The following is a 23,948-nucleotide window of genomic DNA, read 5'->3' as shown; positions in this document are numbered from 1 at the left end:
CCAAACATGAAAATGTTATACATAATCCAGTGGTAAAACATTAAGTAACTAAGGCACTGCAGTAAATGCTGGGACTGATTTGTGGATTTTGTGTAGTTTGAATGAGGCAAGCATCTTTACTGAAGTTCCTTGTGCTCTAGACTTATACTGCAGCCTTTGGACAGAGTCAGGCAAGCTGTTAATGCACAGAGCCATCACAGAATCCAATGTTACTAATTGGGAGATTAGTATGGCTTTAATCAGTCCTAAAAACTTTCAAAGGAGATCATGAAATCTGTTTTGCTGAGTGCTGTATGGGTGGTGTAGGATAGCTGCTGCTCTGGAGGGCTGCTTTTGATGAGCGAGCCCTTTGCAAATAAACGTGAGCTGAACAAATGCACCATCCTAACAAGAATTGTCATCTGTAAAGGACCCAAATTAGTTCCAAAGTTCACAAGATCAGCACAGCTAGAAGAAAACACTGAAGTCAAAGCAGGACGACACCCTGGTTAGATATTAATAATTTAGGCTGAGGTGCAAATGTGTTCAAGGTTCTGGGGGACTTGAGAGACTTGCTAAGATTTGCAAGATAATTTAGTGCAGGAGGAGTAGTTTACCAAGGGTTTTGCTCTGAACTGTTACTATGGCAACTCTAGTTTTTGAGACTTTGAATACTTCATGCTCATTAGTGGTCAGGGCATACGTAGGTACTACCATTTAAGATCACTGCACTAGAAGATCAGGAAATAGCTAACTCACTTCCCTAAATGTAGATTTGTAGGCATACTAAAAAGGCAGTAGTCATCCTTAAAAGGTTGGTAGTTCTGTACATCGGGTTTTCTAAGAAAGCATAATAATCACGCTGAACATCACAGAACACACTGAAATCTGTACAGTGTAAAATGTAGAAGGATGCGTAACCAATTTTCTTGGAAATCAAGGTCTTTGTTATGTGCATGTTAGTAAAATCCTTACTATAAACCTGCTGATCCAAATGATGACCAACTGCTGCTAATCCAAAATACAGTCTTACTGATAATTACTACTTTCACATGTATTTAAAAAGAACACTGTCTTTCAAGTGCTTTCTACCTCCATTTGGAAAAGTGAAAATTAATCCATAGCATTATCTAAGAATCTAAAATCATGAGGAAACTATTATTGGGCTCAGTGTAAAAAGTAACTGAGTGAAGTATAATATCTTCCAAAATACAAATCATAAAGAAGTTTTAAAAGTGTAAGCACAACAATGTGATAATAAATCCTTCTCTTTAGAGACTGACCAATACTAAAGCAAAATTAAAATGAAAACATTTCCTCCTCTAGAAACTTTTGTGCGTAGAAAAACAAAGTCTCTCTTAGCATGCTGTTTAACTTCTTGGGGTGTGGCAAGGAAAGAGAATTCTCAACTAGAACAAGAATTTGTATGTTTTCCAGTGAAAAGTATTTTCCATGGCAGTGAGTCATATTGTAACTTGAGGCTTTCTTCAAACTATTTTTTCTGTAGCTAGTTTGCTGTAAAAGCCACAAGTTTCCCGAGGCTTACTGTGTGGGACTTGCCAGGGTTTAAAAAAATTATCTTGCTGCCTAACAGTAACTTTCATGCTTTTATGTAGTAACCTTAAAAAAAAACAAACCCAGTATTTTATCTCTGTATATGGTCCATTTTTAGACTCAGGCTATTGAATGCATAGTAACACTGCCAAAAGAGCCATAAAAATGCATGGCAATACTCTCCTCTTGCCAAATTAGGAAGCTGTCAAACTAAATTTCAATGATGTCCAAATAGAATAGAAATTAAGTAAGTCTTTTATCTTTGTGCATCCGCTTGCAGATGGAATGTACAGCATTCTCAGATGCCTGCTTCTCATCAGTCTTAACAGCTTAGCACAAATAACTTCCCTGTCAAGAGGTGGGCCTCCTGTAGAGTAATTACAACTCCCGGAAAACAGTAAATGGCTAAATATGAGTGCATTTGAAGCATTATGTGCTCCTGCCACCGCAGGGAAAAACTCATACCTGTTGGGGACCTGGGACCTACACCATGAACTTCACCTGACACTGTAGTGAATGATTCTACCAAATAAACTAGAGAAGAGTTACCAGTGAAGTCAGCACAACTCTCAGAATTGACTAGTCTCCCACTTACCAAGATAAAGCCACCAGTCAAGCCACTTCAATTACAACTGTTTAAAAGCCTGGAAAAGAAGTTAAATCTTGCTCAGAAATGTCAAGTTGTCCAGAAAAGGACAGTTTCAGTCTCAAGTATAAAAGTTTGCCTTATTCTGGTGTGGCTGACAAATAGGCAGCTCAGTTGAAAGCCTATCAGTACTTAGTTAGTCCTGGGGCTTTCTCCCTGTTTCCCTTGGTATGAAAGTTACATTTATTACATTAAAGTTAATAGTAATCCTTGACTGTAATAAAAGGAAACCAGAGATCTAACTGTTTACATGTGTTTGAGTGTTCTGGTTAAACTGCTGCTTGTTTACCTCTTCAGATGCTATCTTCCATATGATGTGCAGAAGAGGCTTCCCTCTCCTTTTCTAATTTTCTCCTGTCTTTGAACTATACAAGATGACTATCCCTAACTATTTAGTTTCCCTGCTACTTTCCATATATCAATAAACAACATTTTGTGTGCCTACAGGAGTACATTTATAGCAAAACTGCTTTGTATACACACCTTGGAAATTTAAATAAGTATATGGGTTGAATAAATACACAGTGATCTAGTTCAGCTGGGGGTGGAGGGGCAGAGTTCATTTCTGGCCAGCACAGACCATGACTTCAAACTTGGTTGGCTTGAGCAATACTCTAATGAGACCTGTGGCCAGAGTACCTGCTCAACCAAGAGAGAATGATTTCCTCAGACAGGACAGTCAGTGGTGTAGGTGGTGGTGTTCTTGCTTGGAGCTTGACAGAAGGATAACTGCTCCTCTGAAGGATCAGAGTAAGACATGTTAAAAAGAAACCCTTGTATGTTGTAACTTTGACTGGTCTGTAGGGCTCTGATAGATTCCACTTAAATTTTGAACATTACTTCCTGTGAGGTGATTGCAGCTACCCAAGTTGGCAGTGTTGCTTTTGGAGACCACCCTTCCCCCATATACACAGCAAATTTAAATTCTGTTCTGCAGAGGCATGGTACTTTCTTTTACTGATTGAACTCACATAAGAAAGCAGCACTTGGCCCTCAGCTTTATTTGAGCAGCACTCAGTTCCTTTGAAACTGGGATTGTTTCCAGAGCATTCAGGAATGGCTTTCATAGCAGCACTTTAGTTTAGATAATGTATGCTGGCCTTTTTTCACTCCTAAGGACCTGAATATAGTCTTCTCTTTACATAATAGGAAATTTGTGGTGCCATCTAAAGGACACTCTGTGCCCACTACAAACCACCGTGCAGCTTGGCACAACCTGCAGCCAAGGATTTGGGGAGTAGAGATGGGGATAATAAATTATTCATGGCTCTGTTACATGCTTAGTTATGTAGGAAAAACTTGAATAGAAACAAACATACAGCTGTAGGGGCTTTTTTGCTTTGGCCACATGACTTTGGGCACTGTGTTGATCTTAAATGTCATGTTTAGGCTTCTGGAGTTCTGTCTATGTGTCCAGTCAGTTGGGTTAAGTAATTTTCTACTCTGCAACTACCTTCAGAATACATGAATTTTAACTGAGTTCAATCAATTTATTGGACAACTACAACCCAAGCGTTGGGCAGGTGAAAGATCTCCTTGCCTTTGTGTTTTTCAACTCAGTTTTAAATTTTCTTGAGTGCTGGGATCACCCATTTTGCATCTGAGCTGCTATCAGCCCACAACAATTTGAATTTGCACTTGGCACCATGTGTCAGCACACACTTGCAGCTCTGCTGAATTACATGGAGTAGGGAACGCAGGTATGGGCTGGCTTCCATGTGGATGTGGGATGGATGGCCTGGTCATACAAGCTTGGTGGGCTGGAGTTATTCTCTCAAAATTTTTTGAAAAAAATTGAATTAGCAGAGTGGCTTGTTGCTTTTTGTTACATGGCTGTGTCTAGCAGCCAGAGCCTTGAAACCAAGCCTTATAACAGGAGCTCGTATTACTCCAGCAAAAAGACCTTGATTGTAACCTGTGCTGATGTTCAGGAACAAAGTTCATCTTGTATATACAATGAATGAAGCCCACAGCTAAAGATCTTATGGAATGCTGAAGAGCTTTATCAGCCTCTTGAAAACTCTACTTCTAGTTACCTGTCAGCTTGACTTGTCTTCCTCACTAGGAATATTCACTTTTTTCCCGAAGACTAAATGCTGCTGTTAAGCTACTCAATAGGGAATTACTGGAATCCTGCATTTCTGCTGAGTAAAAGATAGATATTTAAGTAAGGTAACAGGGACTTGTTCTCCAAATCTTAAAGCAAGTAAATTGATAAATTACATACTTGCATGTTATAGATGGTCGATGTAGAATTATCCTTCCCGATTTTTAAATACCTGTGAAGTTGCTCAGTGAATTCCTGTTTTTTCTCATGTGTCTTTTGCAGGTATTCGTTACAGTATGGATGTCAGTGTGGATGAAGTGAAAGCCTTAGCATCTCTCATGACGTATAAATGTGCTGTGGTTGGTAAGTGTTTGTTTTTCAAGCAAGATTTCAGTCTTCAATTTCAGTCAGTACTGATGTAATTTACGGGGGGGAAAAAAAATCTAAAAGACTAAACTGAATTTTAATCTTTAACTAAAATCTGTAGCAAGGTGGGGAAAACATACAGTTACCAAAATAATAATACATATTCCCTCTACTGTTACTGTAGATACTTAAATAAAGTTGCATTTTCATTTGGAAAGTCCGAATTCTGCCAGCTACCCTCTCCCATAAAAGAACTGAATCTTGAACTCAAATCCAAGTATGACAAACTTGGATTAATAGAGGACTAATTTTAGGGGGAACAGATGGAGGCTGTAAAGGATTCAGGCAGGGGAGCTGTGGAGAAAGAAGGATAAAATTCCTTTATGGGTTATGAAGAAGTACAATTCATACACAGCTACTAAATTGTAGAGGAGTTTGGAGAGAACCTGCACATTATGTGTAAGGAAAGAAAATACTTTCTTAATGTATATAAAGACACATAGGACTTCCAGAGTAAAGTGTTTGAGCTCATCCAGTAAAATATAAATCATAAAACTTACTGTTTCTACAAGTGCCAGGGACAAGAGATTGAAGCATAGAAAATTTAAATCATGAACTTCAGAGTTTCAGAGACCATTTTCAAACTGCCTTGAAATATCTCCCATTTTTACAAGAGTACCTAGATCAGATTTTAGTTTACACTTGAGAAGCCTTAAATGTGGCAAAACCAAAATCACTGCCAAAATCAAAGATAGAATTACACATATTACTTATGTGTTCTGCCTTTATTGTTGAAAAAATAAAATGATTTTCCTTTGCATTCTTGTAGATGTGCCATTTGGTGGGGCAAAGGCTGGTGTCAAGATCAATCCCAAGAACTACACAGTAAGCCAAATCATAGATAAAAATTTGGTTATCTGCAGTACTGAAGCCAGCCAGTTAAAAAAGCTCTTCTAAGGGCATTATTGACCACTTAAAACTTCTTGCCACTTCTGCCTATGCTGAATTTAGCCCGTGCATGCAATAGGTGGGAAAAGAATTTTTAAAATGTCTGTGTTTCAGAGGTGGAATACTTCAATTATTTAATTTTCAAATTTTTTCCTGGATGTCAGGAAACTACAAATAATTTTGAACCTGAATTTTTTTTGAAGTCAATACTGTTAATAAAAGCTTAAATTAAATTATTCTTAGGAAAAAAGTTAATGTTTTTGTTTATTTTGATAAATAGTTTTATGCTCCATTAAACCATCGTATGCAGTGTTCCAGTGTGAATAATAACTAACTTGGCTTATGAAAGGTTTACTGCAGTCTTGCCTTCTTACCCTAATTAAAATAACTCGTAGAGAGAGGGACACTAGAACACGGAACAGATATCCTAAGCTCAGAGCTCCTGTAAGGGTTTGGGTGAAGTCAGTCAGCTGTGTTGATTACACAACTGGCAGCCCAGCTACTGCTGCTGCTGGTTGTAAGTTGCTCACACAGGATATCAGATTTGTTTGCTGGAAACCTCCGCTGCAAGCCCAGGTGGTTCTTCCCGTGCCACGCTCCCGACTTGTCATGGATCAGAATGTATGGAAAGAAAGCCGAGTGTTTCTTGTGCTGCCTGAATACCAACAGTCTGTTAGGGAGTGGCATATAAATTATATAAATTATGAATCATTCTTTCTTCTAAAGGAAGAGGGTGTCTGTTTATGCTTGGGCTGAGTTCTAGCAAATACTCATAAACACTAATATTTTCCTCTGATGTTTATTGCATTTTCTCTATAGGACAATGAATTGGAAAAGATCACGAGAAGGTTTACCATGGAGCTGGCAAAAAAGGGATTTATTGGTATGTTGGGCAGCTTTACTATGCAAATTTAGGAACCTGATGTATTTTGCATTGTCAGCGTCCGCTAGGTAGTGTCCTTAAAGAACAGTATTTTTGAGAGCTGGAAACAATTTGGGCACAGAACTTCCAGCAAAGAGCCACAAAGAATTGAGACATTGCATCTTAGTGCATTTTAAAGAGAACTGTCTTTAACTTTTTTCCTAGTGGCTGTTCTGCTACGAGAGGCCGCAAAAGCTGAGGTCACAGTTTCCAAAATGAATCACATTTCTCTTAAATTATAAAATTGTGACCATGTTTGTGGCAATTTTAATCTCTAATAGCAAACTCTTTACTGTTACTGTTTCCTGTAGTCTCAGTTGAGGCTTTTGGCAGATATCTGAGGAAAGAGAGGAAGGAAATAGAAGATCCACCCCAGCAAAAGTTGATGGCTTCACCCATGGCAACCACAGGCTGCAAGGGGAGCGTAGGCAAGCAGCATGGGAGCCTGTTGTAACAGAACCTCAGCTTCTGTAATGTTAGTAGGTGCTTCATTCAGACTCTCAGCCCTGAGCTGTCCTGATACCTTGCTGTCTGGAGCTGCTATCTGGAAGTCTCTGGAGAAAGCTGAATGTTACTAGCTCGACTTGTAATTAAAGGGCGGAGCTTTACATGAAGGAGGTTCTTACTTAAATGAACAATGAGGCATGTAACTAGTCTGCCATGTATTCCTGATGTCTAACTGCCCCAGGAATGTATATCCATTTATCTGCATTTTCTTGCTCTTCAGCTAGAGTGTTTGTCATTTGCTTTTCCAGCCTGAGTGCTTATCATTAAAATTAAGCTTCTTTATAAACACACTTACCGATGTGACTAAGGTAATGCTATACACTATACCAGCTATAGTGTTTGCTAGTTCAGTGACAATTAAAATGGTTTGATTAAATTTGTCTTCTTTTTTTGGCTCTATGGTTGGGGCTACACAACTTTCACAAACCTTTTAAAAATACTTAGGAAAAAATTACAGAGGCAGAGCTGTGTTTAAAATCTTACTGAGCAAGTCTGTCTGATCTTAAATAGCATGGGCAAATACTGGGTTTAGTTATCTAGAAAAAACGGAGTGAATTTGTTATTATTTCAGCAAAAGTCTTGCTCTGACTTTTTATTGACAAACTGACCTTCATCTTATCGAGTGGCTTATGTGAAAGGTTGGAGGCTTTGACAGCATTGTAGAAATGTGTGATGCAGTATCTAAACCTGAATTGAATCCAGAAGAATATGTTGCTTGCATAATAAACTGAGGATTAAACAGGAAAACAGTTCTCCTCTGCCAAGGCCTGCACAGTTCCCAAGGGAATAATGTTCGAAGATAACTATTCATGTTGGACCCTCAAAAGCTGTTTGCACTGTTGCCAACAGGGCCTGGTGTGGATGTGCCCGCTCCTGATATGAGCACAGGGGAGAGGGAGATGTCCTGGATTGCCGACACTTATGCCAGTACCATAGGACACTATGTAAGTTTTGAGCAGAGGCTTTGAAGTAGAAAAATGCTTAATCATGTGATTTTGTTTCATTATGTGATCTAAATATATTCTTGCAAACTGTGACAACATAATTGGTGTGAGGTTTTTAGGGTACTGTTAAGGAAAAATAGCTTTAAGGTTAATGTTTTTACACTAGCCTTCAAAAAAGTTTGTTTGATTCAATACTGATTGCAAGTGTTCAGCAAAAAAAAATACACAGTTTTTAAAGGTACAGTAGGTCTAAAACAGGTTTCTATTACTACTATTTCCCTCTATTTTTCATTAGTACTATAATTATTAAAATTGTTAAACAATTAGTTCAGAATAGCTTGTATAATCTGCAGAATTGAAATCTTTCAATTTCAGATAACAGAATTTGCAAGTTTTATGACATAAATGCTTGTGTTTTTATTTGTTCAAGAGACTGTGTAAATTAAGTTCACTCAATTGTTGTAAGGTTCTCTGCAGTCCCCCTAGAAGTAACAAGTAATCATTGTAGACTTCAGCAAATTCTCCACTGATAGAATATGTTGCCCAGGAGCCAATAACATGAATTAAAATTTTTAAAAATTAGTTTTTAATCTTAGCCCTTACTTTGCCATTTGCCCTTATGTTGGTGGGGTTATTTGCACCTGACTGTTGACCAAACACTTGTTGTATAATTTTGACAGGTTGGATGAGAGAAAAACGTATTACGAACAGCTTATTTCTTCGTAGCTGTGTATTGATATGTTAATCTATTGCATGTTTGCCTATCCCAGCTCCTTTTGAAATGAAAAGACTCGTTCTTTGTACATTCTACAGTGCCTTCCAACAGTTTTCCCTAAATACAGCAAGGTGTCTGCCTCCAGTGGTAAGGCATTAGAGCCACCCAACATGTATTTCCCTCTGGTATGTCTGTTCAAGATGTGCCCAGCTTTCATGAGACAGTCTCCAGGCAGAATACTTGTCTGATCCCTTAACAGGAGGATGGAGTGGCACAGGTTATTCTACATCTAAAATAGAATCTAAGGTATCTTATGGGAGGAAAAAAGGAATGCTTGAGGAATCAGCTGTGGCGTAGGGACTGAGTTAAATCACTTTTACACAGAGCTGCCTGTTAGATAGGGATGCCACTGTAAAACATTACTTGCTTTTTGCTATTCACATATGTAAATTTTTTAATTAAAACTTGAAACCTGATAAACCCCCAAAATTATGACTTCAAAAGGACTTCAACATGCGGAGTGGCAACTAGTTCCCTCAGTCATAACTTAAAATTCCAGCATTTACCAAAGCTACTACCTCAAAGCATTTTAACATTTAACTCATTGCACTAAAATGCATATTTCACTGTGATACAACAGCGTTGTATTATTACAGCTGATGCAGAAGGCTCACAGCACATGACCTGTTTTAAGATCTGCTGTATTAGTTGAGTTCTCATACAGTTTTATACAAAAGCTTCATTTTTTTGATAGTTGGAAAACTAAACACTGATAGAGGAGAGGTTTTGAAATGGCTGAATTTCTTACTGTTTCCACTTTGTCATCTCACCTTGTTGTGTAATCCTACACATACTCACGATTCAGTGTCAAAATAAAATAACTACTGAGGATAAAAATAGAATTTGCATTATGCTACAACAGCTTCTTTTATTCCTAGTTCTCTGCATGGCAGTACCTTATTGAAAAATAAAAAAAACTGAGAGGATTTAGGAACATTTTTCTGAGTAGTTCATTAAAGAATTGAAACTTAATTTTGTTGGGTTGGTTGTTTGTACATGCAAGAGAGAATGGTAACCATAGTGGAACTTCAGAGCTATTGTGGAGAATGACCAGGTGTGGAGAAGGAAAGTGACAATTCTGACAGTGTTATAAAAAGGGGAATAATCCATCAAAACCAGTTTGTAGAGAAAGCAGATAGCTATCTGCTTGAGACAGCAAGAGCACAAATAAAGGTGATTTAGGAATACTAAAGAGATAGAAGTGGCCATGGGGGAAGAAGGGAAGAGAACTAAGAGCAGAAAATGAGCATTGAACAAAAGTGTAACTAGCCATAATTCTGAAGAGAGATAGAAGCTATGCAAGAGACTACTAAGAGTTGAGTGGAAAAATAACTTCGGAGAGAGGAATCTGTCTGAGAAATCTACAGACCTGATGAGTCAGTGTGCTTGCACACAGCTGTGTTCAGGGAGGTTGAAGTGGAAAGGATAAGTCAACAGATACAAACAGATAGGGAAAGTCTGCTTGAAACCCAGCAAGAGAACCAGCAAGCTGGAGAGACAAGGAGAAAGGAACAAAAGTTAGTGTCTGAACATTGCCAACTAAGCTCGTAAACTACCAGTGCTGATATAGAAGTCTTTAATACTAGCCATAAACCAATTTCAAAGGTTCTCGTTAAAAGCCACGCCATTTCTTTTTGGCCCAAGACGCATTAAATGTGTTTGCTTATTGACCTAAAATCAAAGTTTTTAGGACTTTGACGTCAACTGTGGTTTGTATATGTGACTTTAAGAAGATCTGGACCTGTGCTCATCTCGTGCTCTATTTTCTTGCTAAACCATACAAGTCGTTAATAACTACCATGTTAACTGTTCCAGAAAATCCATCTGAAGTTGCTGGATCACTGAATTATATATGGCTAAAGTTTTTAGTTAAATTAATCTTTTCCTCTCTTCTGTACTTCCTGACACAATCAACTGGCTTTTGGGACACACAAAGGGACTTTAATAAATACATTCTTATGTAGGGTGGGAGGCTGTATTTCTTCAAATATTTATAAAACAGACATCCTCCTTTGTGAATGCACAAAACCTAAGACTTAGTTTCAATCTGAAACAGAATAAAACCCTAAAAGTCCATCAAAATGCCAGGCCAAGTTGTTCCTAGCAAAACACCCCTGCTGATCTTGGTTACAGTTGATAGGCCACCAGAGGGAGCAGACAGCTTATGGACAGCAGCGCAGCTATATTTTGGGAAACCGAATTAGGAATTTTGTGGCAAGCCCAGGATCACTTTTATTCTTAAAGAAGAGTTACCTTTGCCTTTATAGGTTACCTCACTATCGTTTTCAAACAAAAAGTTTTAGTTTTTTTTATGGCTCTAGTCATCGCCAGTCATTCTGTCTCCACTTACTTTTGTCTGCTCCTTTCCTTCCTCTCACCAAGCATCTTGCACTCACGCCACAGGCATGCAAATGCTTTTGGCACAGTGACAGAGAGGAGGGAGCCTCCCAGGGAATATGTGGCTGGTGGAATGGAAACCCATCCGGCTGCTGGCAAACTCATTTCAGTGGATTCTCTTTCATCCCTACTCTTTCACTTGTGTTGGAAGCCAAGCCACCGTGTGACTGTGCTCCCAGGGTGTGGGAGCATGAGAACCAGTGCTGACAGAAGAGGGAGGTCCAGTGTCTAGTTTGGAAGTGTTTTTTTCAAATTATTAATTTCAGTTGGAAAAATTAATTCTGGTTTTAAATAGTGATTTTTTCTTGTCTAACAATCTGGCATATGGAAAACTTAATTTTATTGCCCCCAAATTAAGAAAAGAGGCTTGATTGTATATATTGCTTTTCTGAATAAAAGTAATCTACTTATCTAACTTTTGCCATATGACCTTCATACTACAGATTTTTCTCTGAGATCAAACAGCCCTTTATTCTGACAATGAGAACATATTAGGTCTGTCCTGTCCTTTCAAATTAACTGAATTTGATATAAAGGAACACTAAACACTGTTTAAAGGTGATTAAAAACCAGTCCAGGGATATGTCTGAGCCCTTGAAAAGATTAACACTTCAAGAATAATGATGAAAATTGTGACTGTAATAGGAGCTGATTTTGAGAAACATCACTCACAGCTTTTGATTTGTCAAAAGCGTGCTCGTTGCTAACAGTACAATGTGGATGTCACCGTGATTAACTAAACACAGAGTGAGGCTAACATACACACTTAAAGACAATAAAAAATTACAGGCCATATCCAGTATTGCATTACACAACTTCCCTGACATTTACTGCAGTACTTCCAAGGTGTTCACACACAGTGAGGAAGGAAATAATCTTTACAAATAAATGTATATAAGCTGTACCAGATTCTGACCCTTATGATTTCAGTTTTCCCTTATCTCTAGCTAGAACTTCTTGGTCCATCTGTTTGATTGATTAATTCCCTATCTCACAAGTCCTTCACTGTTTTACAGGATATTAATGCCCACGCATGTGTAACTGGTAAACCCATCAGCCAGGGTGGGATCCATGGACGTATATCTGCAACTGGTCGTGGTGTCTTCCATGGAATTGAAAATTTCATCAATGAAGCATCATATATGAGTTTATTAGGAATGACTCCTGGATTTGGAGATAAAACATTTGCTGTTCAGGTAAATTTTTTCCTTTGACCATAGGGAAAAAGTAGTAAAGAGACTTTCAGTAGAGCTGCTTTTAAAAAGAGCGGTAGCCCTTAAAACCTGTTAGGGTTTTAAAACTTGTGAGTTCACCCTTAGTCTCAAACTTCAGAAACACTTTTCAGGCAACACAGGTGCCCTTTATTTTGGACTGTTTTTTAAAAACTGAACTTTCAATTGCACCCTACAGGCTCAAAGCCAAGTCTCTAGTCTTTATGAACATAGGCTGCAAACACCGAAATTAAATACTATTACAGGAGTTCTTTAAGGCATTGCACACTTTTCAGTGAGCTGTGACACTGTTTCTGCCTATGCAAAATTTGTGGCAATGTTTTATGATAAAAAATTCAGGGAGAGAAGGAATTGATAGTTATGTTCTTGTTTCACTATGGAATGGGCAGTGGGAAAAATAGGAAACCAATACCTTATCCTAAATTTGTAGGTTGAATGCACATTTTTGGTGTTCATAAGACTTGAGGATTTAGGTAGCTCAGTTTTGAAGGGGTTTGATAGTCAGTAATATGTATTATCATTCCTAAAATTTCAAAGAAATAACTTGTTCAGCTTTAAACAGTATCTTAAATGGAGGATTTGAGGCACTGATTTGCTTGGTTGTTAGAAATAGCAGAGTAATTGTAACCTCCAGGTTGTCCTCTAGTTAACCTGTAGGCTGGAACAAACATCCCTGCCCTGCATGGACCCTGCAGCACACTCATCTCCCTGCACTTTGGCATTTTCATGCCTGGCAGAGGACTAACCAACAGGCACTTCAGCATACTTAGGCTGAAAACATGGCCACAAGAATAGCTGAAAATTCTTGTAGGAAAACAGGCATAAAGCATTTGGAAGAGACCTCATGCATGACAGACTTTTGTATCAAAGTTTGCTTCTAATGCATAAACAAAAATCCTAAATATAATTAGAGCTACATTAGACAGGACTTTAGTTTTCAGCTTATTTTTTCAGCACAGAATTGTACTACAAACTTTTGACATTGATCATGTGACTTTTTGGTCTGCTATATGTGTTCCTTTACTTCCAGAATGTCAGCATTCTGGAAGGAAAGGAGCATAATGGCCTGGAATTATGTTTTCTACACATGTAAGGATGTAAAGCATGATAATGAAATACGAGATTATCTAAATTTAAATTTAGAGAGTCTGTTTTGTACAGGGCCACTTCAGAATGTGTTAGAAATTACATAGCTTCCTACTAGTTTGCAAGTTCAGTGTGAAGAACTAATTATATTCTTTTGTTGAATACTTTCCACTGTGGGATGGTTTTACACTTGTAAACCTTCTTTACCCAAATTAAATGAGAATATTTCCTGTCCTGCAAACGTTAGTCAAACCTGTGAATAGCCATACAAGAATCTACTAATCCCTTTAAGACAGTGCCAGTTATAAAATACGCACAGTGCTCCTATATTGATAAATATCATAGTTTTGACACTTTCATAGTAGCATTAGTTCTATATTTCCAGTATAAAAAACTTAGCACAACTTTATTGCTGGCTACAATACATAATTTCTGCAGTGGTATTCAGACAAGAATAGAATGCATGTAAATTTCTTCCATCATTCCTATCTGTATCATCTAATGCCAAGATGTGCCAGTAGATTAAGGACTATTTAAAACTATTCAAAACTGTATAAACCTTAACAATAATAATCATCATTTTAGCTGAAGGGTTAACTACTTTCCCCTTTCCACTACTTTCCCTTTTCCCTTTCAGGGATTTGGTAATGTGGGCTTGCATTCTATGAGATACTTGCATCGTTATGGAGCAAAATGCGTCGCTGTCGGAGAATTTAACGGTTCTATCTGGAATCCTGATGGGATTGACCCAAAGGAACTAGAAGATTTCAAATTGGTATGAAGCTTATCTAAGAAGAAAGTGTTTTATTTTTGTCAGCTTTGCAAGTACATAGGATGACACTGTAGACTGGTGTTAATTTGATATTTAAATCATGCTGCAATTAGTCCTTACAAAATGGCTTAGAAATGTTGACTCTTCTGACCTTTCTCCTTATTTATGCTTTGACCTGACTCTCAGAAGAATGCCTGCATGTGTGCAGGCTAATTACTTCAGTATTATTTTTGCTTTTCTTATGCCTAAACTAGGAAAGATGTCTTAAGGAACCAGGGGAGGGAGGTTCCTGAAGGATTCCTGACTGAGAGTCACAAGCATGTGGTCATTTAAAGACCTACACTTTTGCTGCTTCTTAACTATTGAGTGTTTCTGAAAGAATGAAAACCTGTCTTGCAGTGTGACTTGAATGTGTAGTTTATAATGACAACTGGATATGGTCTTTTTATTTCCAAGTGAAGCAGACTTGAGGGGACAGGCACTAAAGTGCAGTCTTCTACTTGAAGTTTCTAAGAGCCTTATTTGATGTTTCTTCTTTTAGATAGGGAGTATTCAAATGTTTTTATCACTCCCTTTCTCAGAAGAATGAAAAGCTTTGTCACTAAGCAAAAGCTATCATTGTAGCACTTTAAAATAGTACTTCTGAATCTTATGTGATGCAGCTTAGCCTACGTGTAGCACTCTAGTGAGTCATTTCAGTTGTTTGAAAACTATTTTAAGGGCTGAGAGGGACCTTTTTTTTAATACTCCAGAGCCCAAATGATTATCAGTGTCTTTGGCCAGAGAGCAGTTATGCCTCAATCCCTGTCTTGGGAACTTTGACTGTTATTTGAGCTTTGTATCTTGCCTTTTATATCTAATCTAAGTAAAGATAGGAATTATGTTATATGCTGTCTTTCTAGTACTGTTGCCTTTTTTTTTTTTTCTATTATGGAAGCCAGAGGAAGGGAAGGAATTCATACAAGTACTCACACACTCAAAACACCCTGGTTTGTTTTCTTTGCACAGCAACACGGGACAATCATGGGCTTCCCTAAAGCAAAGCCACTCGAGGGCAGTATTCTGGAAACAGACTGTGACATTCTCATCCCTGCTGCCAGCGAGAAACAGTTGACTAAGGCCAACGCTCACAAGGTTAAAGCAAAAGTAAGTCTAAAGAGTTCAAATGTAAATGAAAAATAGGGAAGGTCTGTCTAAATACTATTATTTGATAATTAGCATGAACAAAACCAAATATATACCTCTGAGCTGCTCTGCTGTGATTTCTTTCAGATTATTGCTGAAGGTGCCAATGGGCCTACGACTCCTGAAGCTGACAAAATCTTCTTGGAGCGGAATATTATGGTTATCCCTGTAAGGTTTTATTATGACCTTTGATTTCATTACAAAAATAACATTTTTGTGAACTGTAAGAAGACATTATTTATTGAAGGCTTTTATTAATAGCCATTCATTCTCTAAGAGTGTTTTTTTAATAACAGATGTCTGGGAAATGGGTGTCAATGTTGCTTAAGAAAGGCAATATTTATTAAAGATCTCACTGCAATATACTGGCCAGTTTGTTTGTAGACATTGTGTATCTGGGTGATACTGCAGATTGTACAGAGTAAATGTTGTCTCTTTGAAAGAATAAGACCCAGCCAGGTATAATGACAATTTTTTCTTAAAGAAAGGGTGTCCTGATAAGTGATATTGCTAGACAGAGTGGCTGATCTTCAGCCTTTACTCACTGAGATGGCCTAAGGATGCCCTAATTTTTTTGATTTAACACTTTTGCTAAAATAGAGGTAGTCAGTCAAGCACACCTGAACTTCATGTGTTCTTAAGTCAAGTCCTCTTTAAATCAGTAGAAGTAATGCCTGGATTGCAGAAGAGGATAAGTGTTGTCCTATAAGAGTAAGAAATGAATTGTCTTCTGTACTGCAGTTTAAACTAGTGCTTTGTACATAATAGTTCTGCTTACTTTTGCATAATACCATAGAGCTGCCTTTGTCACATGGTCACAACTCAAAATATTTGCTATTTCTGTGCAGGATCTTTACCTGAACGCTGGTGGTGTAACAGTATCTTATTTTGAATGGCTGAAAAACTTGAACCACGTCAGTTATGGCCGTTTGACTTTCAAATATGAAAGGGATTCAAACTACCACTTGCTCAGTAAGTGCTCAGTTCCACTTCCACACACTGTTTAATCAATAGATTGGACTAGCAAACACCAAATGTAGGACAAATAAATACAGAACTAACTAAAATTCACCACAGTTTCCCTACAAGTCTATAACTACTTCATACTAAAGAATAGAGAAGGTCTTAGGGGTTTACTGACTTGCAACTCTGATGGCCCAAGTTAAATGCATAGTTTTTCAGTTATCTTTTTATTCTTCCCTCAGTTTTGTGAAAATACTGAAGTCAAGGTACTTATGTGAAATATTTATTACTTCTTAATAAACATCCTTCAGCTGTATACTTGGTGTTTGAGAAGTGTTCAGTTTGAGTGGGTAATGTTGTTCTGCACATACAACAATAGAGGATTTCTGTAAAGGACAGTGATATAATTGGTGCAGGCACTGTAAAAATCTGCTTATGGCCTACAACTCCACTTATGGTCATTCTGTGCTACCTAGTTTCTGGGAAAGAATACTAATTGCAGAGAGAGAGGAAGCTTAATGGAGAAGCACTGGCGGATGTTGCTCCATTTTAAGCAATATTCTGTAGAAAATGTGAAAATCTTGAACCAGAGGACTTCACAAAACATACATGCATGATTTTAAATATAACCTTTTCTCATAAATCATACTTTTCAAGGTGTTTCTAAAGTAGTTGAGAGTTACAGAAATTCTCATTTAAATCCCTTCCTTAGCTTCCAGATTGTCTTATCTCAAATACTCTGTGATGTTGGTTTAGGAATTTCAGGAATTAAGATGAAATAAATATCAATGAAAATACCAAAGGGGAAATCCCTAAGGGGAAAAACCTAAAATTCCACATGGGCTTTTTTCTTAGCAATTACTGTATATTCCAAGTGCAATATGGGATAATTGATTGCTTTAACTTCAAAAAATAGTTTGTCTAATACTATCTATCAAGTTAGGAAAACTAATCCAGATTACTCTATCAGTTTGATAAGATTAGTAAAATCAGTAAATGGAGTTCATTGCCCTGCGACTGTACTATAGTAATCCTGAATTCATTCACATATAAAAACAGAAAAAAAAATCAGTATCTTTCCCTTTTTTTAGAAAAACAAAGTAAGATGACTTCCTTTACCCACAGCCCCTATAGCCTGCATTTCATGCCACTGAGTGCTGGAAGTCTTGGCCTTGCCACCTTTGTTAGGGAGCACATTCCTCTCCTTGTCTCTTACCTTGCATCTATTTTTTTTCCTTTCTAGTGTCTGTCCAGGAAAGCTTGGAAAGAAAATTCGGGAAACATGGGGGAACTATTCCAGTTGTGCCTACAGCAGAATTTCAGGATAGGATATCGGTAAGTAGCTGCTGCTGGTTTTTTTACTGTTAAGGTAGGTTTATCCTGATATTATAACTGCAATCTAAATTTTACCATTGTAGCTACCATGGAGCATTTTTCCTCAAGCAAGGCATTAACACGTAGTTAGGCTGATGGTCAAATAAATAAGGCAAGCAAATGATCTGATCTGCTTAAGAATACTGGAAATAAGCTATTTTTTCTTTCTTTTACTCGAGCCTGTGCAAAATGCCTCTAATATTGTAAAAAAGCTACAGGTTTAATACAGTTGCATTTTGTATTTTGGAGATCTTGTTCATATAATTTGCCTGGATTTCCAAAAAACTTTCAACAAGATCCCACAACACAGACAGTTTGATACATTTTTTTCTGTCACTCCAGATTAAGAGCTGGGTGAAAAGTTGTAGAATGTTCCTTTAAGACTGAATTAACAGGCAAAGAAATGTCAGGTAAAATTCATTGTTATCTAATGTGTAGCAATACATGGTGGGGAAATTTCCATATAAAATGATGGGTTGTGAGTTCATCCATTTGCATTCAAATGGAAGTTTTGGAGGTGATGACAAAATATAAGCTTAGAAATCTATAGCAATCAAAAAGCAAATCTAGCATTAGAAATTATTCTGAAGTGAAAATACAAGACTGATTAGTGATGCCACCGTATAAATCCACTGTGTCTGCCTTCTAAATACTGTGTGCAGGTTGGGTCTCTGCATCCTCAAATATTATAGATGTGGGAAAAGTTCAGAGCAAGATGACAGGAGTAACCAAAAGTATGGAAGCTTCTCATACATGGAACAATGAGCTAACCTTGGTCTTACTGGCCTGAACTGGTCAGGGGGTGGAGACAGTCATCTATAGAATGAGTGGTGTGAAGATAGGCAGGTGAGGGTATATAGTTCACCATAGGGAATGGTTCACACAGAACCAGCACAGTGAGGCACAGAATGAAGAATAAGGGGATGGTTCCTAGCACAGCAGACTGTTCTGCCAAGAGATACATGGAAACTGAAAGCATCAGTCAGCTTGTTTTCAAACACAGGTTCAGGAGGAGGTGGAACAAAGGAGGGGGTATAGCAGTCCAGTGAGTTGTGAAAAACATTAAACCATGCTTCCTTGGGAAGAAATCAGGGGAAATGCATGTGGACTTGGACTACTGTCAGGTGATGGAAATAGATTTTAGCCTGATCCAGTATGATGATGACACATGATTTTCATACACGTTAGATTTTATGGATAGCATTCCTGATGGTTCTGTGGCTTAAAGCAATTGCTGGATTTCAAACACAAGCTATAGAAACTGGCCTAGTATTTTCCACTTCTAGCTCAAATAGGTATTTGAGGGAAAGTGTGTATTTTGTATATGTACCTGTCAAATCATTAGTAAATAACAGCAATCAGGACAATGCAACATTGAAGCTGATACTGAGTCATCCTAATTCAGGCAGGCTACAACTACTTACTGCTCTGTGTATTTAAATTTTAATGGGAACAAAGTTGTTTTGGAGTTGCTCAGGGCTAATACAATGTGGAGAGTACAAATTTGGGATTTATGCCCTTCCTAAAACCTGTCTTCAAAGCAATTGCAAGAAGCTTGTATAGGTTATTGACTCTTGGGAGCTTTTTTGTTTAATATTTACTGTGCATTCTGAAGGCTGAAACAGTAGTTACAACATCAATAAAAAAAATGCATCGTGCATCTAGAAGCTATAAAAGACTTCAGTGCTTACATTTGAGGTTTTAGAATTGAATTGGCCATAACTAGCTCTTCAAGTAACACAGTAAAGGTGATTTAGATTCTTCACCTATCTTTAGAAGGAGTGAGAAAGCTTCAGTAATTAAGGGAATCCAACATGTCATTGTCCCTAACGCACCTTTGTGTTTTGTCATTGTCCCTAATCCCTTTATGTTTTGGATTAAACCCTGATTTTATTCCCTGTTGTTGCAGGGTGCATCTGAGAAAGACATTGTCCACTCTGGGTTGGCTTATACAATGGAGCGTTCTGCCCGGGTAAATATTGCATTACTGTATAGACTCATATGAGAGAAAACTCACGTGACTTTGGGACAGTTTTTGAATAGGTTGTACAGAATTTCTCTGCAATTAAAGGAATAGATAGACAATACATGATAATGGGAGTTACCACGAGTATGAAGTACTTCTACTCTGTGCCATTATGGCCACCATTAACTGGTTATAGTAAACATTAGAGATTAATACAGGAAATGAAGAAGTATTTTCTGGTAGAAACTATAGCAATTAAAAACTTTTCAGTTGTCTTCCTGTACCTGGCTAATCTGGAACACATACATAAGAGTGCTTTACTTTACCATTAGCAGTTTTAGATTAACCCCTCTATGCTGTGTTTTTAATTAATGGGACAAAACCTACAGCGAGAGATAAGATGTTTCAAGTACGTGAGGTACATATCAGTCTAAGACTTGAAAAGGGCTAATATAGTAACATGGGAAAGATTTTCTTCCCTTTCAGTTCTCAGTTATAAGGGGAATCAAGACATTTTATGATTGATCCACAAAGAATCAGAGCTCTGATACCAATCTAGCAGCTCCTTTTACTCCTAACTGGGATCCTGCAAGCAAAATTGTTCAGCTCCTAGGGAGAAACTCGCAGAAATAACATGTAACCTTTTCTGTTTCAGCAAATCATGCGTACTGCCATGACATACAACCTGGGTCTGGACCTGAGAACAGCTGCCTATGTCAATGCAATTGAGAAAGTCTTCAAAGTGTACAATGAGGCTGGTTTGACCTTTACATAAACAGGCCATGACCGCTCCTTGTTGTATCCCACCCCTCTCGCTGTTAATGTACCCTCTTCTTGAGAAAGCTTATCACAAGTTTACATGTAACCACAAAATTTTTTCTTCTGACATTATAGTGGATTCTATTCTCAATTAGTTTCAGTTCCAAACTAGTCTTTTTTACAATAAAAATCCATGGATTAGGAAATTGTATACAAGTATGTATCTGAAGATAACAGTTCATCTGCACTTGTGGGGGCCATTCTGGGTATTTCGCCTACAAAACAAAATGGTACATTTTATATATGAAAGAGTGGTCTTGCCACCTGAGCCACTTCTCAGACTTCAGATCAGATACTGTACTATATGAGCACTTAGCTCATTATTACTTCATGCACTTTTGTTTAATGACGTAATTTTGGCTTCAGCACTTTCAGTAAGGCCTTGTATGATCAATGCTGTGGCATTGTCAAAGGAAGAACGGGCCTCCAGCAGGGATTAACTTTGATAGGAGTCTAGTTTTTGTTTGTAGTAAAGCTTCAGGCCTGATTCTCTTTAGGCAATATTTTTTCTTTTACTGTGCTGCTGTTACAGGACTGCCTTTTATCACTTGTTCAAGCTAGTTTGACTGTCATCATGAAGTATGTAGCGCTGACAGACTAATATTTTTATAAGCTGAAACTATCAAGCAACTCTAGTTAAGTTTTTAATCGAGTATCTACATAATTATTCTGACTATAGGTCGTTTCCTTTTTTTAAAAAAAGGGATATTCTGAATTTGGTAAGCAATCATACTTAGGTTTTTTTGGAATTCTTTTTCAGTCTTTCCTTTCAGAGGCTTTCTGAAAATTAGATACTGCCTCAATGAACAACTGAAGTGAAACTGAACCCAGAAATCATTGGCCAAACCACAGAGGAGCTAAGATGCTGCTGTAAACTTAATCCACTGTCTTAACACACACGGCCTTTTTTTTTTTTGGTGATAAGGAGGTCGTGAAAATTTTGAACATCCTGGAGTACAACAAAATGGACCTCAACCAAATATTGTGGATCAAGCACAGTTTTTGAAGCATAAGGCTTTTGTCCCATGGAGTCCCCTTGAAGTGCCAGATGTTATTTATGTAATGAATATGAATGTTTTTTTTAAAAAGACAACTAGTCCCTCCCAGAAACTCATGCTTTTTTCCTAACTACTTTGTAACTGCATGACATAACCTGGAGAGAGAGCAGTTATTAAAAAAAGTTGACCTTTCCAAACCTACTATGCTGGTGTATTACTGTTTTCTATTTCATGCAGTAGCTTTCTGTAGTTACAATCAATCTGAAAATCTTCACAGCACACTTGTCTAATACATGCCCACTGCTAAAATGCTGCCCCTTAGTTTTCTTAAGGGGCTCACTAATACTTCTCTTGAACTTGCCTATTAGCAAGACTTTTAAAATTGGATATATTTGGTAAATAATTTCAGATCTTTTTACTGTGTCTTCTCAAATTTGTGTGAAGAACTATTTGGGTAGTTAGCATGGAGGAATAAACCTGCGTGTTGCATTTGATTAGTGGCTTGCTCCATCATATATACTAATGTCTAGTTTTATAAAAGTACTACAGATCACCTAAGTGCAGCATATATATATATATATATATACACACACACACATATACTGACATCATTTAAAAAATGAGTACCCTTTGAGCTTGAGAGAATTATTATGATCGAGGTGTGGATCTCTAAATACAAGATCTATATCCTGGATCATATTTTTCAGTGCAGTTTTTACATTAACATTTATTATATAGTAAAACAAAACAAGTATTTTAGCAATTCAACTCTGACAAACTGTACCCAAAACTTGGAGGCTAGAAACCTCACAAATAAACAGTTGTATTATTAAAAAGAGAAATCATCTTAAAAGCAGTGTTGCATTACCTGACAGCAAATTTGTTAAAAGCAAAATGTGTACTGTTGTTCTCCCTCCTGTTTCATTTCCTCTACAGATAGTAAAGCACCACTAGTTTGGCTGTGCAGACTTGAAAAACGGGACTCTTTCAGTGCTGGAGCACACAGAAAGCTGGCATAGATAGCTAACTGGGGTATCTTCTACCTCCTACTAACTTGGAAGGGAAAAAAAGCCAAAACCTGCACAATGCCTGTATTCCCCAATTCATTTGCATCTTCTGGTCTTGTATACACACACACTAACGCTTCTTTTCCCAGGTGAAAAAAGCAGACCTCCCACCTAGCATGATTTTAGCAATCCCAAAGAGGAGCCCTTAAGGTTGACTGGATCTCTCCTCAGCCAACTTGATTGCAGTGGTTCCTGACCTCTGGTTAACAGGCGTCAGAGACATGAATCTTAGCATAGCCAGGGGCTGGTATAAGGACAACTTAGGATACTTTTGATCAAAGAGTGGAGATTCTCAAGGAGACGATGCTTGGAGTCTGACTTAAGATTTGCCCACACATTTGCTGATTTGCCCTTTGCTTGAAGCTAAGCACAAGAATCAAACACATTGATTCCAGACTTGTGATGGCCTGCTGTGAAGTGTTCTCATACATTAGGGCTACACTGGTTCTGAACATTGTTGACCTCAATCCTAATGTGATCAGACAGTTAGGAAAAAGAGTCGCACGTTCTTTGTCATGTTTTGTAGCACAGACCTCTGCAGAACCAACAACAACAACAGAAAGAAGAAAGTGGTAAAATTTGCTACAGTTGCTATGAGTTAATGTGGGTTTAGAGGCTTAAAAGCAAAGCAGCTCTAGCCTTTTACCAGTCCCTAGACACAGCTGAAAAAAAGCAATCAATCTCTGGGATGTATGTTATAAATTTGGGGGGTTTTTTTACTAAAACTGTAACTTCAGTTAGGTGTGTACACCCGCACACACAAGTCTTATCTGCCAGCTAACAAAATTGAATACAAGCAGTACCACTTACATGCTACCTGTCATTCACCAAGAAACTTGCCAGGTTGTTTGGCAGGGAGCCAACCAGTACCTGAAGTTAGGTTTGAGCACAGATTTGAAACTGCTCTGAGCAGAGAACAAAGTGCATTCTCACCACAGCAGGTGTTTGTAAGCTCTCATTCACACTTCATACAGCACAGGTAGGTAGTTTGCGTTACAGCATCACAGCAAGTACTTTGCTACAGTAAATTGCAGAAGGATGACAACTACAGTGTTCAGGGTTACATGCCACCTTGCAAACCACTAAAAGCAAAATATTTCTATTATGCAGAAGAGCAAGCAGAACAATCATTGTTCTATCCCAGAAAAGAACTCAGTTCTTTTCATTGGTGGCAACTGTTGCCATCAGTAATCAGAACAATGGAAATTCTTGCTGTGTTTCCAAGATGCCAAGTAAGTAACCTCTAAATTACTCCATTAGTAATTGACAAGTTCATAGTTTCAGATTCTAAGTTCATGTGCATACAGATTGTTCTGTTATTTGGGGGCTTTTTGGGTTGTTGATGAGTTGGGTTTGTTCATGTTATGTTTTAAACATACCTGCTCAGTTTTGATTCTTTCA

At 37.8% G+C, this 23,948-nt stretch overlaps 1 protein-coding gene across 1 annotated transcript in view; it reads left to right on the top strand.

Moving 5' to 3' along the window:
- The window catches only part of GLUD1 (glutamate dehydrogenase 1), a 29,642-nt gene extending 7,550 nt beyond the window's left edge, over nt 1–22,092 (top strand). The window contains exons 2-13 of the mRNA XM_027649463.1: nt 4,509–4,589; nt 5,422–5,477; nt 6,360–6,423; nt 7,819–7,913; nt 12,102–12,281; nt 14,041–14,178; nt 15,184–15,321; nt 15,448–15,528; nt 16,209–16,332; nt 17,567–17,658; nt 19,607–19,669; nt 20,319–22,092. Of these exons, the coding sequence (XP_027505264.1) occupies nt 4,509–4,589; nt 5,422–5,477; nt 6,360–6,423; nt 7,819–7,913; nt 12,102–12,281; nt 14,041–14,178; nt 15,184–15,321; nt 15,448–15,528; nt 16,209–16,332; nt 17,567–17,658; nt 19,607–19,669; nt 20,319–20,438 (1,232 nt within the window). The 3' untranslated portion in view covers nt 20,439–22,092. The remainder of the gene's footprint in view (nt 1–4,508; nt 4,590–5,421; nt 5,478–6,359; nt 6,424–7,818; nt 7,914–12,101; nt 12,282–14,040; nt 14,179–15,183; nt 15,322–15,447; nt 15,529–16,208; nt 16,333–17,566; nt 17,659–19,606; nt 19,670–20,318) is intronic.
- Nucleotides 22,093–23,948: the final 1,856 nt, after the last annotated feature.

Source organism: Corapipo altera, unplaced genomic scaffold (assembly GCF_003945725.1).
Source record: "Corapipo altera isolate COAL_440 unplaced genomic scaffold, ASM394572v1 53, whole genome shotgun sequence".
NCBI lineage: Eukaryota > Metazoa > Chordata > Aves > Passeriformes > Pipridae > Corapipo > Corapipo altera.
The sequence above is the reverse complement of the archived record's forward strand: the minus strand, read 5'-3'. Positions and strand labels throughout refer to the sequence as shown.